The 16,837-nt window shown below is 52.7% G+C and overlaps 1 protein-coding gene across 3 annotated transcripts; it reads right to left on the bottom strand.

Annotated features, from left to right (window-relative positions):
• Positions 1 to 490: 490 nt before the first annotated feature.
• On the bottom strand, positions 491 to 14,743 carry Proc (protein C, inactivator of coagulation factors Va and VIIIa). Of its 3 annotated transcripts, XM_004668141.3 has the most exons (9): positions 14,633 to 14,743; positions 11,928 to 12,018; positions 9,183 to 9,349; positions 7,380 to 7,404; positions 7,124 to 7,261; positions 6,884 to 7,018; positions 3,850 to 3,980; positions 2,533 to 2,650; positions 491 to 1,169 (listed from the first exon to the last, which is right to left on the bottom strand). In XM_004668141.3, exons 1-9 carry the CDS (start codon positions 14,678 to 14,680, stop codon positions 583 to 585), a joined length of 1,440 nt encoding a protein of 479 aa, XP_004668198.2. In that variant the 5' UTR covers positions 14,681 to 14,743; the 3' UTR covers positions 491 to 582. The 3 variants fall into 3 exon arrangements, with proteins under 3 accessions (XP_004668198.2, XP_045005879.1, XP_045005880.1); XM_045149944.1 differs by having other exon boundaries at positions 6,884 to 7,261; XM_045149945.1 differs by having other exon boundaries at positions 6,884 to 7,261; positions 11,928 to 12,014; positions 14,633 to 14,728.
• Positions 14,744 to 16,837: the final 2,094 nt, after the last annotated feature.

The following is a 16,837-nucleotide window of genomic DNA, read 5'->3' as shown; positions in this document are numbered from 1 at the left end:
CAGTGGGCTTGGAGTGGCACTAATCTCCCACAAAAGAAATGTCTAGGACCGCATGGGTTCATGGCTGAATTCTACCAAACCTTCAAGAAGACCATACCGACGGTCCTCAAATTGTTCCAGAATGGAGAAAGGGGAGGAGCACTACCGACCTCAGTCTATGAAGTAGCATCACCCCGACATCAAAGCCAGGCAAGGGCAGAACAAAACAGGAGAACTTGAAACCAATTTTCCTGAGCTGGAGGGACAGCCCCGCTGGTAAACTGCTTGCCTTGAAAGCACCAGGACCTGAGTGCAGACCCCCAGCACTCACCCAGAATGCCAGGCAGGGTGGCACATGCTTGTCATCCTTGTGCTGGAGAGGCGAAGAGAGGAGGACCCTGAGGCTCCTCACACACGTGCCCACACAAGCACAAGCAAAGCACCTGAACAACACAGATGCTCAAGAAATGCTGCGGAGCCACCCAGAAAAACCAGACAGCCCAGGCTGGCGTGATTGTTGCGCGTCCCTTTATTGTCCCCTCTGTTGACATTCAATCGCCCAGCCCCCTAGAAGGGGTCAGAGATAACCCAGGAGAGGGGCAGCTAGCCTTGGATCTTGGGAGAGGCATGCTTGCCCCAGATGTGGCTGTGGATCCAGTCGAGGTAGTTGCTGACTTTGGTGTAGACACCGAAGTTGTTGAGCAGCCCGCAGCCCTCGCCCCAGCTCACCAGCCCCACCAGGAACCAGGTGTCTCCGAAGAAGGCGACCATAGGTCCCCCGCTGTCACCCTCGCAGGCATCCCGCCGGTCCCCCAGGATGCCTGCGCACAGCATGTTCTCCGTGACGACGCTTTTCATGGCCTGGATGCACTCGTTGCGGGGGGCCACGGGGATCTGGATGAAGGTGAGGATGAAGGTGCGGTTTCTCTTGACATCCTTCTGTTTGCCGCTGTGAAAGCCCCAGCCTGTCACCACCGTCTCCTGGCCGACCCGCATGAGCTCCCGCTCGGCCAGGCCGCTGTCGGGCAGGCAGATGGGCACGATGGTCTGGGAGAGGGTGGCGGGTTGGGCCAGGCGGAGCAGCGCGATGTCATTGTCGCTGCTGCTCCGGCTGTAGTTGGGGTGGATGAAGATCTTCTTGATGTCCAGGTCCAGCTCCCACTTGTCCCTGCGACGCAGGTCATACTCGCCTGCAGGGCGGAGGGCACTGTCAGGGTGGCCTCGGGGGAGCCCACACGAATGGGGTATTCTGCAGGGCGGCCTGAGACGGGGCCACAGCTGGACGGTGTTCCCTGTGCGCCCCAGGAACAATCTTGGGGACATCTGTCTGTGCACCGGATCCTCGTCAAGGGACTTTCACCACCAGAGGTGGTGGCTGGGGGCTTGGGTGTCAGTCTCAAGGGGGTAGAGTCACTGCTGGAGCGACGAGCCCAGAAAAGCAGCAGGCCATGGAGAAGGCCAAGTCTCCTGCGAGCCCCGACCTCAGCCCAGAGGCACAAAGGGAATGTGGAGAGACAATCACCCGGGCAGCAGGGCCCAAAGGGAGGCCCAGGAGGAAAGACAGATCCTCCTCACCAGTGACAGCGCTGGGAAGCAGGCTTGAGTCCCACATAAGCCCCCACTCCCCACCTACCCCGGGGCCACTTGGCTTGTGCTGAAGGTTCTGGTATAGACTGCGTGTGTGCGTGCATGTGTGTGTATACAGCTGTGTGTGTGCAGAGGACAGAGGATAACCTCAGGTGCTTTTCCTGAGGTACCACTCACCTTTTCTTCTTTATGAGGCAGGGTCTACCGCTGGCTTGGAGCCCACCAAGCAGGCTACACTGGCTGACCAGGAAGCCCCAAGAATCTGCAGTCTTGCTTCCCCGGTGGGTACTGCCAGCCTCCACCAGACCCCGCCTTGTCCCCCCCTTGCTTTTTTTTTTTTTTCCACCTTGCTTTTTGTTTTGTTTCATAGCCCGGGCTGACCTGGAATCCACTCTGTAGTCTCAGGGTGGCCTCAACCTCACAGTGAGCCTCCTACCTCTGCCTCCTGCCTTTTAATCAGCTCTGGGGATCAGGTTCATGTGCTCAGAGCTAACTGAGCCATCTCCCAGCCCTCCTTTTCCTCTTCTTTTTTTTTTTGCACAGAAATCTAGGGAAAACCCCTCCAGAAATTGCCATAGGGTGGGGCCTGAGCTCGGGGACCCTCAGACACCTGGGGAAGCTGCTGACGGTTGCACAGATCTACCCTGTAAGTGTGCGTGGAGCTCTGGTGTCTCAGCCGCCACGCTGCCGGGCAGGATGCCGAGGCCCACCCACCGCGGGATTCACAGAAACGGTGAGCAAAGAGGTGCACAGCCCCTCCCTTACATACACATGGACCCCCATCTGAGAGGGCACAGAGAAACCCCAAGCTCTCCAGAGTCTCGGGGTGAGCAGGTTCCTCCAAAGCACCTTCTGTGGAGCCCAAGTGCAATGGACCCAGGGTTCCTCAAACCTGAACAGCCTGCCTGATTGCCCAACCCCACCTCGGGCCTTTGGGGGTCCCGCCTGCCTGGCTGCGGCGCGCACCCAGCCTCACGGTGAGCTTCGCGGGATTCTCCAGGCAGTGAGCCGCTGTCAGCACCCAGGAGGTGTGGATGAGCACGCCGCCACAGGCCAGCTTCTTCTTCGAGTCCAACAGGATTGCCTGGGGACACATGAGGCTGTGACATTTCAGGGCTGCCTCTGCCTCTGACAAGTCCCAGTACAGACAGTTCCCAAGCGCCTGCAGCGTTCTGGTCCCACAGGCATGGCTAGACTTGAAGTCTTGTCCCCCCCCCCTTTGGCATTTCCTTTTGCGGGTGTGCATGCACGCGTGTGTGCAGGTCAGAAGACAGCCCAAGGGGTCATTCCTCATAGGTACTACCCACCTTTTTTTTTCTTTTTGGTTTTTCGAGGTAGGGTCTCTCTAGCCCAGGCTGATTTGGAATTAACTCTGTAGTCTCAGGCTGGCCTTGAACTCACAGTGATCCTCCCACCTCTGTCTCCTGAGTGCTGGGATTAAAGGTGTGTGCCACCATGCCCTGCTACTTTTTTGTTTTTTTTTAAGACGGGTCTCTCACTGGCCTGGAACTCACCAATTAGGCTGGCTGGCAAACCTAGCAATCCTCTCAGCTCAACCTCTTCAGTGCTGAGATTACAAATGTGTGCACCATGCCCAGCTTGTCTTTTGCGTGGGTTTAGGGGATCAAACTCAGGCCCTTGTACTTGAAGTCACTGACTGAACTATCTCCCCTGCCCGCTGACGGTTTCTGTTTGCCACAACATCCAGTGTCAGCCTAGGTCAGGGCATCTCCCTGCCATGGCCCAGGCTGTTCCAGTAGTCGCCCTCAGCCACACCAACATCAGCCAGTTTCTCTCAACTTGGGGCATGAGCCAGGGTTTGCACCTCTGACCGTCTCATCCCCGTCGAGCCCTTCCTCGGCCTCTGTCCTGATGGTCACCCAGGCTCTGTTAACAAGTTGCCTGCTGTTTCCCAGAGCCCGTGAGCCTCCCCAGGGTGTCGACTTCTGTACCCCCGACCTCAGCTCCTATACTGAGGGCCGGCTCTCCCTCCTAGCCCTCTCCCGTATGAGACCCCTCAACACAGGAAGGGTCACTGCTTCCATTTCCACACACACAGCTCTCTCTCTCCAGTTCTTCCTAAAACCTGGCATTCTTCCATCTGTGCTCCCTGGCCCGCTTTTCCCTGCTCCAGTGAGCCCCTTCTCATCAGGTAACCCTTCTTTCCCAAAGCCCCTCCCTACTGCCGCCAACATCCCCACCTACCTCCCCAGCAGCCCCCCCTCTTTTGCATCTTCGGCGGGGGCTCCTGCGAGGTGCTCGACAATCACAGACTCCTCTCACCTGCCAGGGGCTGTCTCCCTGTCTGGTTATCGTTCCGTTGATGATCCTCGGATCTACCTCGTCTTCCAGGTCCGTGTCCCGCTTGAAATTCTTGCGCTTCTTCTCCACTCGCTTTCCACACGGAAAATGCCCTGGAAACAGAAGGAGGTAACTCCCAAGCTGCTCTCTCACCCTAGCAAGGGACGTGAGGGACGACCGAATGGAAAGGAAAAACAGAAGCAACAGGATTCTAGAAGCTAGCCGGCAGGGGGATCTGATGACCAGCTTGGCCAACTGAGAAGCAGAACTTCCCACCGTCCAGGAGTGCCCGGAACGTGAGGGGGTCGCACAGCCCCTCCTCAGGCCTCGGAGGGGACTTCAGGCAAGTCTGCAGGGGCAGTGGCACGGCTGGGAAGCTGCAGGGCGTCGCACCACTCATGCGCACATGTGCAGCCGGTCTGAGCTACACAGAGGCGGTTTCTCTGCCCACACTGTTAAAAGGGATGGAACGGGCTGGACAGACAGCTTAGTGGTTAAGGCCTTTGCCTGCAAAGCCAAAGGACCCAGGTTCGACTCCCCAGGACCCATATAAGCCAGATGCACAAGATAGCATATACACCTGGAGTTCATCTGCAGTGGCTGAAGGCCCTTGTGGGCCCATTCTCTCTCTCTCAATATCATATATCAAATATATATATATATATATATGTATATGTGTATATGTGTATGTATGTGTGTGTGTGTGTGTGTATGTATGTATGTATGTATGTATGTATGTATGTATATATATATATATATATATATATATATATATATATATATATATATAATTTTTTTGGATTTTCAAGGTAGGGTCTCACTCTAGCCCAGGCTGACCTGGAATTCACTATGGAGTCTCAGGGTGGCCTTGAACTCATGGCAATCCTCCTACCTCTGCCTCCTGATTGCTGGGATTAAAGGCGTGTGCCACCACGCCCAGCCAAAAATATATATATATTTTTTTTTGGTTTTTCGAGGTAGGGTCTCACCCTGGTCCAGGCTGACCTGGAATTAACTATGTAGTCTCAGGGTGGCCTCAAACTCATGGTGATCCTCCTACCTCTGCCTCCTGAGTGCTGGGATTAAAGACGTGCGCCACCACGCCCGGCCAAAAATATTTTAAAAAAACCAACAAGTTGGGTTGGAGAGATGGCTTACTGGTTAAGGCACTTGCCTGCAAAGCCTGAAGACCTAGGTTCGATTCCCCAGTACCCACATAAGCCAGATGCACAAGGTAGGGCATGCATCTGGAGTTCTTTTGCAATGGCTGCTGGCCCTGGCGCACCCATTCTCTCTCACTCTATGTGCCTCTTTCTCTCCCTTTCTCTCTCACATAAGTAAATAAAAAATATTTAAAAAAAAAACCAACAAGTTAAAAAAAAACCTTTTTTTAAGAAAAGTGGATGGGAAGGAAGATGGGAGCATCCTCTGGCCTTGCAGGAATGCTCCCTCAAATGCTCCCTAAGTAGCTCTGAGGCTCTGCAGAGCCAGGGCTCTACCAGTGACCCAGGCCTTCTGCTGGCCTGGTGGGAAAGCCGATGAACACACAAGCCCACAAGGCACTTCTTGGCAACCTCTTGTAAGCCTACAACCACTTCAAATTACAAAACTTAAAAGTGTAGCCTAAAAAACTGTGTGTGGTAGTGCTCGCCTTTAATCCCAGCACTTGGGAGGCAGAGTTAAGAAGACCATGAGTTCAAGGCCACCCTGAGACTACATAGTGAATTCCATGTCAGCCTGGACTAGAGTGAAACTCTACCTATAAGAAAAACAACAGTGTAGCCTAGTGCTTGTGAAGTAAGTCATACCTTTAATCCTGTTACTAGGGAGGCCGAAATAAGACTATCACTGTGGGGCTGGAGAGATTGCCTAGCGGTTAGGGCATCTGTCTGCAAAGCCAAATGACCTAGGCCCAACTCCCCAGGACCCACATAAGACAGATGCACAAGGTGGCACATGAATGCCGAGTTTGTTTGCAGTGGCTGGAGGCCTTGATGTGCCCAGTTCTCTATCTGCCTCTTTCTCTCTCTCAAATAAGTAAATAAAAATAAAAAATATTTTTTAAAAACATGGTGGGCTGGAGAGATGGCTTGGCAGTTAAAGTGCTTGTTTGCAAAGCCAAAGGACCTCTGTACAATTACCCAGGACCTACTTAAGCAGATGCACAAGGGGGCGCAGGCATCTGGAGTTCGTTTGCAGTGGCTGGAAGCCCCTGCAGGCCCATATTCTCTCTCTCTCTCTTTCTCTCTCTCTCTCTCTCTCTGTCTCTAATAAATAAATAGCTGGGTGTGGTGGCACATGCCTTCAATCCCAATACTCTGGAGGCAGAGGTAGGAGGATCACTGTCAGTTCGAGGCCATCCTGAGATTGCATAATGCGTTTCAGGGTAGCCTAGGCTAGAGGGAGACTCTACCTCGAAAAATAAAAAATAAAAATAAATAAATCAATAAATAAAACTTTAAAAAGCTGAAATCTGTCAAGAATTGTAAATCCTAGCCGGTCATGGTGGTGCACGCCTTTAATCCCAGCACTCAGGAGGCAGAGGTAGGAAGATCAACATGAGTTCAAGGCCACCCTGAGACTACAAAGTGAATTCCAGGTCACCCTGGGCTAGAGTGAGACCCTACCTTGAACCCTCCCCCAGCAAAAAAGAATTGTAAATCGTGACTTACATTTCATACATAAGTAATTTTGGTAAAAATAAAAATCCAAACTAAGGACAGTCTAAAGGAAAGCGGAATCCGGGCTCCGCTCTTGGAATTGCATACACACGGCTAGCCTCTGGTCCTGAAGTCACATGTCCAGGAGGGCGAGCTGAGGAAGATACTGGAAGCCGGAAGCCCTCATCCCACCCAGACTTGGGGCCATACTACAGGGGCTTGTAGCAGGGCCACTCACGGCAGGCAGGCAAGAAAGACTGAGAAACTGGTCAATGTGTCATAGCTTAGGCGGGCAGCTCTGGGGGCCAGGAGACTCTCCCCGGGCCCCGCCCCTCGCCGCGCCGCCCCGCGCTCACCCGTGGACCGGCACTGCACGTGGTCCTCCTCCAGCTCGTAGCCCGGGGCGCAGCTGCAGTGGCGCTCGCCGTCCTCCTCGCGGCAGTAGTGCGCGCAGCCGCCGTTCCGCACGCGGCAGTCGCGGAAGCTCAGCTCTGCGCGGCAGGACGGCGGCACACGGCCAGCGGGCGGTGGCCGTGGGCCCCGCCCCGCCCCGCCCCGCCCGCGCGCCCGCCGCCCCGCGCCGCGCCGCCGCTCACCGCGCTGGCAGAACCGGCCCTCCCAGCCCTCGGCGCACTGGCAGCTGAAGCCGCCCAAGCCGTCCAGGCACGCGCCGTGCCCGCAGCACGGGCTGTCGCACGGGTGGTCCGCGGGCGGGGCACCGCACTGGTCACCGTCTGCGACACCGGGCGGGAGGGGATGGGAAGGCGTGGGTACTTCCAGCTCCCTCCCCTGACCTCCAGCGGCCCCGAGGCCCAAGGAGAGGGCCTGGCCAGGGGTCTAGAAAGCACTCACCGTAGTACTTGGTCCAGAAGGCCAGCTGAAAGAGGGGAGGCAGCGTCGGAGGCTAGCCTGGGTGCCTAGGGGAAACCCCCAGCGCACCCACCCCACTACCGTGTGCCCTGTTCCAGGACATCTGCGGGGCAGGCAAGACCGGGGACGGCTTCCATGCAAACAGGCCTGATTGTAGCTGCGGTGTTCCTTGCCCTCCAACACACCTTGTGCAGCGCCCTCCCATACATCTGGATCTCTGCTCCCGCAGTAGCTTTGCAAGGACCTAACCCTCCACCGAGCTACACTTTCTTCTTTCAGTCACATTACTCCCCTCCTAGCTTTTTGTTTTGTTTTGTTTCTTCGAGGTAGAGTCTCTCTCCAGACTAGGCTGACCTGAAATTCACTCTGGAGTCTCAGGATGGCCTCGAACTCATGACAATCCTCCTACCTCTGCCTCCCGAGAGCTGGGATTAAAGGCGTGCACCAGCACGCCCGGCTTTCCCTCCTAGCTTTTGAGGACCCTTCACCATCCAAGCTTTCTCTAGGCCAGCGTCCTCACAGCTCCTGAGACAGAACTTGCTGGCTCAGAGTAAGAGCAGGAGGAGACATCAACAGGGCTTGGTGGCACACGTTCTGACCACAGGTCAGGGCAGAAGCAAGGTAGGTGCCCGCCTGGTCACAGGGGGAGACCAAAAATACAGGCACTGAGACCCTAGGTTCAATCCCCAGTACTACAAAAAAATACAATAACTAAAACATAAGCGCACGCCTTGACTCCCAGCACTTGGGAGGCAGAGATTGGAGAATCACTATGAGTTCAAGGCCACCCTGAGACCACATAGTGAATTTCAAGTCAGCCTGGGCTACAGTGAGACCCTACCTCGAAAAACAAACAAACAAAAAATAATTAAAATGCTCCTACAGGTAGAAAATGCGAACTTTCTTATTAAAAGGATTGCACAGGAGCACAGTACCAGGAAGGAGGAAAGACCCATATCAAGAAAAACATGCTGAGATGTCAGAAGGTTCGCAAATCCCTGACTTCCTACATGTGTAAATTAGGTAAAAATAAAAATTCAAATTAAGTCCTGGCATGGTGGCTCACATCTTTATTAATCCCAGCACGGGGAGGCAGAAGTAGGAGGAGCACTGTGAGTTTGAGGCCAGAATGAAACCCTAACTTGAAAATAAATAATTAAATAAAATTAAGAATTATCTGGAGCAGAATTAGGCTCTTCAACGGCCACTGGAAGGTGCACTGAACTTCCCACGGGGTTTGGAATCCCAGCTTGCAAGCTGCCCAAATTCTTACCTGAGCTGATTGCAAAGTTCTACTGCTGGTGGTGATGTGTGTGTGTGTGTGTTTGTGTGTGTGTGTGTGTGGCATATACACACATGTGTGCAGAAGATGTGAAAGCCAGAGGACAAAATCGGGTTCTACCCATCACTCATCTTCATATATCAAGGCACAGTTTTTCTCTGAACCCGAAGCTACAGTTTTCTGTAGCCCCAGCAATTCTCTGGTCCTCCAGGACCGAGGCTGCAGGTAAGTGTCTGTGCCAAACTGTTGGGTGAGTGCCAGGGAATTGAACTCAGATGGCCTCAGGGGACCTCACGCTTGTGCGGCAAGTGCTCTCAATTACCCAGCCGTCTTCTCAGTGTCCTCTCCCTCTGCCCTGACCAAGCCTGAAGTAAGGCCAGCGTCCACACCACCCACCAACTGTTCTGCCTTCCGAGAAAGCCCAACAGCAGCACTACTCTGCCTGCGCCTGTAGGCCACAGCCCGCCAAGCCATACCCTCCGAACCCAGCCTGGTGGTCTTACTGTGGCATCCACATCTTGGAAGATCTCCTGGGCCTCTTCAAAGTCGCAGACCTCCTCTATGCACTCCCGCTCCATGTTGCCAGGCCACATCTCCTCCAGGAAGCCGTTGGCGCGTTTGTGGATCCGCAGCACCTGGTGGGCATGCTCGGGGCCGGAGAACACTGAGTCTGGGAGGGGCGGGGTGGTCACTCCGATGGAGGAGCGGGGGACTGAAGGGCTCTAAGAAAGCCCAGCGTGGTGTGCCTGGGAAGAGGTCACCCGGGTCCCTCTGGTCTTAGTCTAATTCTGAGAAGGACACTCTGCCCTGCTCTTCTGCTGGGTCCCTGCGCATGACCTTGGAGGACAGAGATCTTGACCCTCCTGAACATGTGCTCAGATAGAGACAGCTCCTTTGGAATCTCAACCCGACCTCTGTCTTCACTTGAGTAAACCTGTTCATTCATCCAGAAATGGGGCTCAGGCAGACATGTGTGCATGTCTGTGTGTATGTATGTACTCTTGCGCACATGTATGCTGGGACACATGCGTGAGCGTGCACGTGGAGGCTAGAGGACAACCTTGGGTATCGTTCCTCGGAAACAGCATTCACCTTTGTTTGTGAGACAGGTCTCTCATTGGCCTGGAGCCCACCAGTGAGGCTGGACTGGTTGGACAGCGTGCTCCAGGAGGCCCCCAGTCTCCTCCATCTTTCCAGCACTGGGATTATAGGCGTGCACAACCACGCCCACATTTTTGCACAGGGCTCGGGGTTGCACTCAGGTCCTCCTACTTGCTAGGTAAGCACAGGACCAACAGAGCCACCTTCCCAGCCCTTCTGACATTGTGCCACAATGTTGCCATCTCCACAATTCATACTGGAGAACTGTGCATTCAAAAAAAAAATGCTAGTATTTAGCTGGGCATGGTGGCGCACGCCTTCAATCCCAGCACTCGGGAGGCAGAGGTGGGGGGATCGCCGTGAGTTCGAGGCCAGCCTGAGACTACGTAGTGAACTCCAGGTCAGCCTGGGCCAGAGTGAGAACCTACCTCGAAAAACCAAAAAAAAAAAAAAAAAGAAATGCTGGGACTGGGGAGATGGTTTAGCAGAGAAGTGTGCTTGCTTACAAAGCCCACGATCAGGTTCAATTCTCCAGCCGCCCATGTAAAGCTGGACAGGGTCTGTTGGCAGCAGCAGGAGACCCTGACACACCCGCATAGATGCACACACACATACACATATACAAGAGAATAAATTTACTTCTTTTTTTGGTTTGGTTTTGTTGTTTTGTTCTAGCCTGGGCTGACCTGGAACTCATTCTGTAGTCTTAGGCTGGCCTCGAACTCATGGCCATCCTCCTACTTCTACCTACCCAAATGCTGGGGTTAAAGGTGTGCACTACCACACCCAGCTAAGTCTACTTTTTTTGTTTGTTTGTTTTGTTTTTTTGAGGTAGGGTTTCACTCTAGCCCAGGCTGACCTGGAATTCACTTTGTATTTTCAGGGTGGCCTTGAACTCACAGCAATCCTCCTACCTCTGCCACTCAAGTGCTGGGATTAAAGGTGTGTGCCACCATGCCCGGCTTAAATTTACTTTTTAAATGCAAAAAATAATCCATAATGCTTTAAGTAAATTTGTGATTTTGTGTTGGGTTGCTTTCATAGTTATCCTGGGTCAGAAACATGGACATGCCTGGAACAGAATTAAAAAATTAGAGGCAAAAAAAGAGAAAAAAATAAGTAAAAGCCTAAGCCAGGGCTGGGGGGTGATGGGGCTGGAGAGAGATGGCTTAGCAGTTAAGGCACTTGCCTGCAAAGCCAAAGGACCCAGGTTCTATTCCCCAGAACCCACATAACCCAGCTGCACAAGGTGGCGCATGTGTCTGGAGTTTGTTCGCAGAGTCTAGAGGCCCTGGCACGCCCATTCTCTCTTTGTGTCTCTCTTCTCTTTCTCTCTCTCTCTGCTTGCAAATAAATAAAATTTTAAATCGAAGAAACAAGTCAGACAATGGCTGTTGGTGCCGCTGCTGCTCCTGCTATTGGACTACGAAGTGAAGCCCATCTCAAAGCTCTGCTGAGGCGCCAGCCCAGTCCTTCCTGTGGTATTCCTGCAGCCGGGCCAGGCCTCGCCCTTCCCTCTGGGCAGGGACACCTGGTGGACCCAGTGTGTATCACCAAGAACCTACTGGGCTCTGAGGGGTGCCTCTCTTGGGCATGGGGACAGGTGGGGGGGAGGACACAGGGGAAGGCATGCAGAGCTGAGGTGGGAAAGGAAGGAGAGAGCAGGCGGAGGAGGCAGGGCTGGGTGGGCAAGGGCTTGGCAAGCCCGTAAGCCACTCAGGGAGAGCCCCAAGTTCTAAACACAGCCCCGGGGCTCTAGGGTGGTCTACTTGTCTCTGTGCTTCCCAGAGGACTAGACCACTTCCTGTTGTCTGCGAGGTGTAGGAGCAGAATGGAAAAGCACAAGTGTGCATTTTAGGAGCAGCGTGCAGACGATGCGGCTGGTGACTCCACCGTCGAGGGAGTGAATGGGTTTAGAAGCAGGATGGCCCGGGGACTCTGTGACCCACCCTGAACTTTGCCATTACAGATGCCATGTCTGCCCTCTCAGCTGCTGGGCTGTACCCCAGCCACTGACTTGCCAGGGTCTTATTAGCTAGCTCAGGTCATTCCTGCGTAGCCCACATTTCAACTGAGGCTTGGAGGAGATTGGGGGAGGGGCAAGAGCCCGGGAAAGTGCCAGCGAGGCCCAGTGAGGAGTACCTTACCAGGAGGGGTTGGTGTGCCTGAAGTTCCCCGTGTGGTCACGAACAGCAGGAGGCTGGCGAGCTGCCACATCCTGGAGCTGCTAACACCTGTCTGGGGAGAGCTTCTTAGCTCCTGGGACCATCCCCCCCCCCACCGCCACATTGGAATGAAAGGGCTGTTCCTGTTTTCTCCAGTGCTGTAGCCACTGGTACATTGCATCTGCTCTGGCAAATAATCCCCCACCCACGCTCATGCAGGCAACCTCAATTAGACTCAGTGAATCACATTAATTCACAAGAAAAAAAAGACATCAAAATGGAAGATAGGGCTGGAGAAGTGGCTTAGCTGTTAAGGTGCTTGCCTGTGACGCCTAAGGACCCAGGTCTGAATCCCCAATACCCATGTAATCCAGAGGTACAAGGTGGTACCTGCATCTGAAGTTTGTTTGTAGTGACTAGAGGCTTTGGCACACTCATTCTCTCTATATATATGCCTTTCTCTCCCTCTCTCTCTCTCTCTCTCTCTTTCTCTCTCTCTAATAAATAAAAATAATTTTAATAAAATGGAAGGGCTGGAGAAATGGTTTAGCAGTGAAGGCATTTGCATGCAAAGCCTAAGGACCTTGGTTCGATTCTCCAGGACCCACATAAACCAGATGCACAAGGGGGTGCATTTGTGTGGAGTTTGCAGTGGCTAGAGGCCCTGGCCCACTCATTTTCTCTTTCTCTCTGCATCTTCCTCGCTCTCTCTCTCTCTCAAATAAATAAATAAATAAAATATTTTTTAAAAAATGGAAGACAGACTAGTTAGGAAGAAGGGATTCAGCAAAAGGGGATGGAGAATGGGACATGAGAAGGTAATGGGGGGAATTACGGTCACAATATATTATATACATATATGAAAATTATTAATTAAAAAAATGTCAAGACTCAGATGTGTTGGCACACACTTTTTAGCCCAGCACTTGGGAGGCTGAACTAGGAGGGTTGCTGTAAGTGTGAGGGCAGCTTGGGCTACAAAGTGAGTTCCAGGTCAGTTTGAGCTAGTGTGAGACCTGACTAGAAAAAAGACAGAAAGAGAAAAGAAAAGACCATCGCTGTGTGCACACTGTCAGAGAAGAAACTGGGGCTGGTGGGTTCCTGTTCATGGGATGGATATTTGCCCTGGCCCTTAGAACTAAGGCCTCACTCACTCCTGCAAGGGGGCAGAGGGAGCACAGAGTCTTCCTGCGGACGACAGGGACCGGGTTCAAGAAGGCCCAATGCGGAAACCAGAGGTGCTGAGGGCTTGGGCCCTGCTTTTTTTCTCTGGTGGTGGTCACGGGTGGTGTGCTGATCTCATAGCTGGGCTAATCATACCAGCAAGCATTGATCGAGCACTTGCAGTATCTTCCAATACACACGCGATTCCAGGCAGGACCTGGAGCCAAATGGCCTGGGGCAAATTCCAGAACTTGGTGGGACAGTAGTGTTGGGCAAGAAGCTAACTGCTCCGTGGCTCAACTCCTTCATTTGTAAAATGAATAACTGTGTTCCTACTATAAAAAGCTTTTGAAAAAAATCAAATGTTAGTCTACAAAAATGCTCTCCTTCTTTTTTTGAGACAGGGATTCACATATTCTCCAGGTTGGCCACAAACTTGCTGTGTAGCTGAGGATGACCTTGAACTTCAGATCCTTCTGCCTCTGCCTCCTGAGAGCTGGGATCACAGGTATGCTCCACCACATCCAGTTTATGTGGCGCTGGGGATCGAACTCAGGGTTTGTACCTGCTAGGCAAGCGCTCTACCAACCGAAGTACATCCCCACTCCCCCGTGAGGCGTTTAAATCAGATGCTGGGTCCATGGTTTGCATGTTCAAGGCACTGGGTTCAAAACCCAACACAAAAACAAACACCCCAGTGTTTGCACTTAGCAAATAATGCCCCTCACCATTCACTGTTACTACCCCCTTCAGGCTCACAGCTGCCCAAGAAGTAGGCATTAATATTATTATCCCCACTTCATGGAAGGGTGTTCAGAGGTCTAGAGATGGCTTAGCAGTTAAAGCACTTGCATGCAAAGTCTAACAACCTGGATGACCTGGATTAGATTCCTCAGTACCCATGTAACACAGAGGGCCATCTGGAGTTTCTTTGCACTACCTAGAGACCCTGATGCAACCTCGCTCTCTCCCCCTTGCAAATAAATAAAAATACTTAAAAAAATTACAACCAGGAAGGGGCAGAAGTAGACCTCAAGCCCAGACCTAGGTTGGTCTATGCCTGGATCCTTTCATTAACCCTTCCCCAAACCAGCCCATATCCTGCAAGGCCTGTCCTGTGCCCGAGACCAGGTGGGCAGTCCTGTCCATCCCAGCCACGCAGCACCACCTGGCCTCTCTTTCCTACTTTGCTGACTTCCTCAAGTCTGCTGGGACATTTGTTTAGAGTATATAGCTCATCTTAGATTTGGGGTACAGCAGAGTAGCAGGGGTCGGGGTTCCAAGCTGCCTGTAGGGATGGCCCTCGGCCCTGGGGAACCCTTTGGCTAATGTCCACTCGTCTGGTCGGAAGGAAGGACTACCGCAGCTGGGCCTGGGAAGTGCCGGCTCAAGCTTGGCCTGGACAGAGGCAGCGGCCTTATTTCCCCAGAAGACCTTGGTTCTGGGGTCCCAGCTTCCTCCCAGCTCCACTCTCCTCCCCACCCCTTCCGCACCCCCACAGTCCTGCCTTGAGGGGGACTTACAGGTGTGGGGGCTGTGGAGAAACTGCAAGGTCTCCTTCTTGCCACCATGACAGCCCGGAAGTCAGGTTAATCCATAACCACAAATATTTACTTGACCCTCGGTGAATAAATGGCCTCCCTGTCCCCAGACAACAAGTGGTACCTAGTCCCGTCCATAGAGGGCGGGCTCGGTGTGCCCAGCACTCACCTCTGCTACCAAGGAGGCGGCCCAGCAGGGAGGGAGGCTGGGCTGTTCAAGCCCACTGGGAGGTGTGATTTCACTGTAGTCACCGGGGTTGGCTGAGAAGAACATTGTTCCCATCTTGCAAATGGTGACATTTTACTGGAGATGTGACAGTTTTTCCATGATCAGCACAATGAGAAATGTTTTGCCCAGTCTCTTTAAATCCAGGATGTTACTCGTTATAGAACACGCTGATTTATGTGCCACTATAAAACATGGGCTGGGGAAATAGCACAGTGTGTAAATCGCCTATCTTACGAGCATGAAAGCTTGAGTTCCGGCCGGGCGTGGTGGCACACGCCTTTAATCCCAGCACTCGGGAGGCAGAGGTAGGAGGATCGCCATGAGTTCAAGGCCACCCTGAGATGACAGAGTTAATTCCAGGTCAGCCTGGACCAGAGTGAGACCCTACCTCAAAAAACAAAAACAAAAACAAACAAACAAACAAAGAAAACTTGAGTTCCATACCCAGTACCCTTACAGAATGTGTTGGCACACACCTGTAATTCCAGCACTGGGGAGGTGGATGCAAGATGATTCCCAAGAGCTACTGGCTAGCCAGTTTAGCCTACTTGGTGAGTTCCAGGCCAAGGAGAGACCCTATCTCAAAAAAAGGTAGATGGGGGCTGGAGAGATGGCTTAGCAATTAAGACGTTTGTCTGCAATGCCAAAGGACCTCAGTTCAATTCCCCAGGACCCATGTAAGCCAGATACATAAGGTGGTGCATGTGTCTGGAGTTCATTTGCAGTGGGTGGAGGCCCTGGCATGCCCATTCTTTCTCTCTGTCTGCCTCTTTCTCTGTCACTCTCTCAAATAAATAAATAAATAAAATTTTAAAAATTACTGGTTGTGGTGGCACACGCCTTTAATCCCAGCCCTTGGGAGGTAGAAGTAGGAGGATGGCTATAAGTTTGAGGCCAGACTGAGATGACATAGTGAATTCCAGGTCAGACTAGGCTAGAGTGAGGCCCTACCTCAAAAGGGGGGGGGGGGGACTGGAGAGATGGCTTAGCAGCTAAGGCACTTGCCAGCAAAGCCAAAGGACCAGGTTTCCCCAGTGCTCAAGTAAACCAGATGCACAAAATGGTGCGTGCGTCTGGAGTTCATTTGCAGGTGAGGGAGGCTCTAGAATGCCTCTCTCTGCCTCTCTTCCTCCCCCCCTCCGACAAAGTAAGTAAATAAGTAAAATATTTTTAAAAAATTTAAGCTGGGCATGGTAGTGCACACCTTTAATCCCCAGCGCTCAGGAGGCAGAGAAGAAAGACTGCTGTGAGTTTGAGGCCAGCATGAAACTACATAATCTCAAAGTTCAAGGTCAGCCTGGGCTAGAGTAAAAACAAAATTTAAGAGGCGGATGGTACATACCTGAGGATAACACATGTATCCTCTGGCCACCACAGACACTCTCACACATGCGTGTGTGCACCTACACAAACACGTGCATTCACACAGAGAGATATGCACACACCACCACAAGCACCCAGTTACACAGGGGCATACCATCCTTACTTTGATGTGAGTCTCTACCACCCTAGTTGTGGGCACTGGGCTGGACCCTCCATTGCAATTGCCCAAGTAGCCCCAACCAACTCCACAGGCTATATCATCCCCTCTATTTTGCAGATGGGAACACTCAGAAGTCTCAGGTGGCTTGTCCAAATTCTCTGAGCTGGTGGAAGGCAAACTGATGTTAGAACCGGGCCGTCTGGCCCAACTGGACGTTTTGTGCACAAGTAAGAAAAGAAGCGGGGATTCTGGACAGCGGCGGGGACTGCCAGCTGCGATGTGGGAAGTAGAAAGTGAAAATGAAGGCCAGCCCCGAGCTGCCGTACCCCGCGGGCTGTCCCATTCATCAACTGCCTTTCTTCTTTGGGCTCCGCTGTACCAGAAAGGCCCTTATGTCTTCTCTGCCTTACTCCTTGAAAACGACCCAAGTCGGTTTCCTGAACGGAGCATGTGGTCCTGTCCCACTGAACTCGGG

The sequence above is a fragment of the Jaculus jaculus genome, chromosome 5, assembly GCF_020740685.1.
Source record: "Jaculus jaculus isolate mJacJac1 chromosome 5, mJacJac1.mat.Y.cur, whole genome shotgun sequence".
NCBI lineage: Eukaryota > Metazoa > Chordata > Mammalia > Rodentia > Dipodidae > Jaculus > Jaculus jaculus.
The sequence above is the reverse complement of the archived record's forward strand: the minus strand, read 5'-3'. Positions and strand labels throughout refer to the sequence as shown.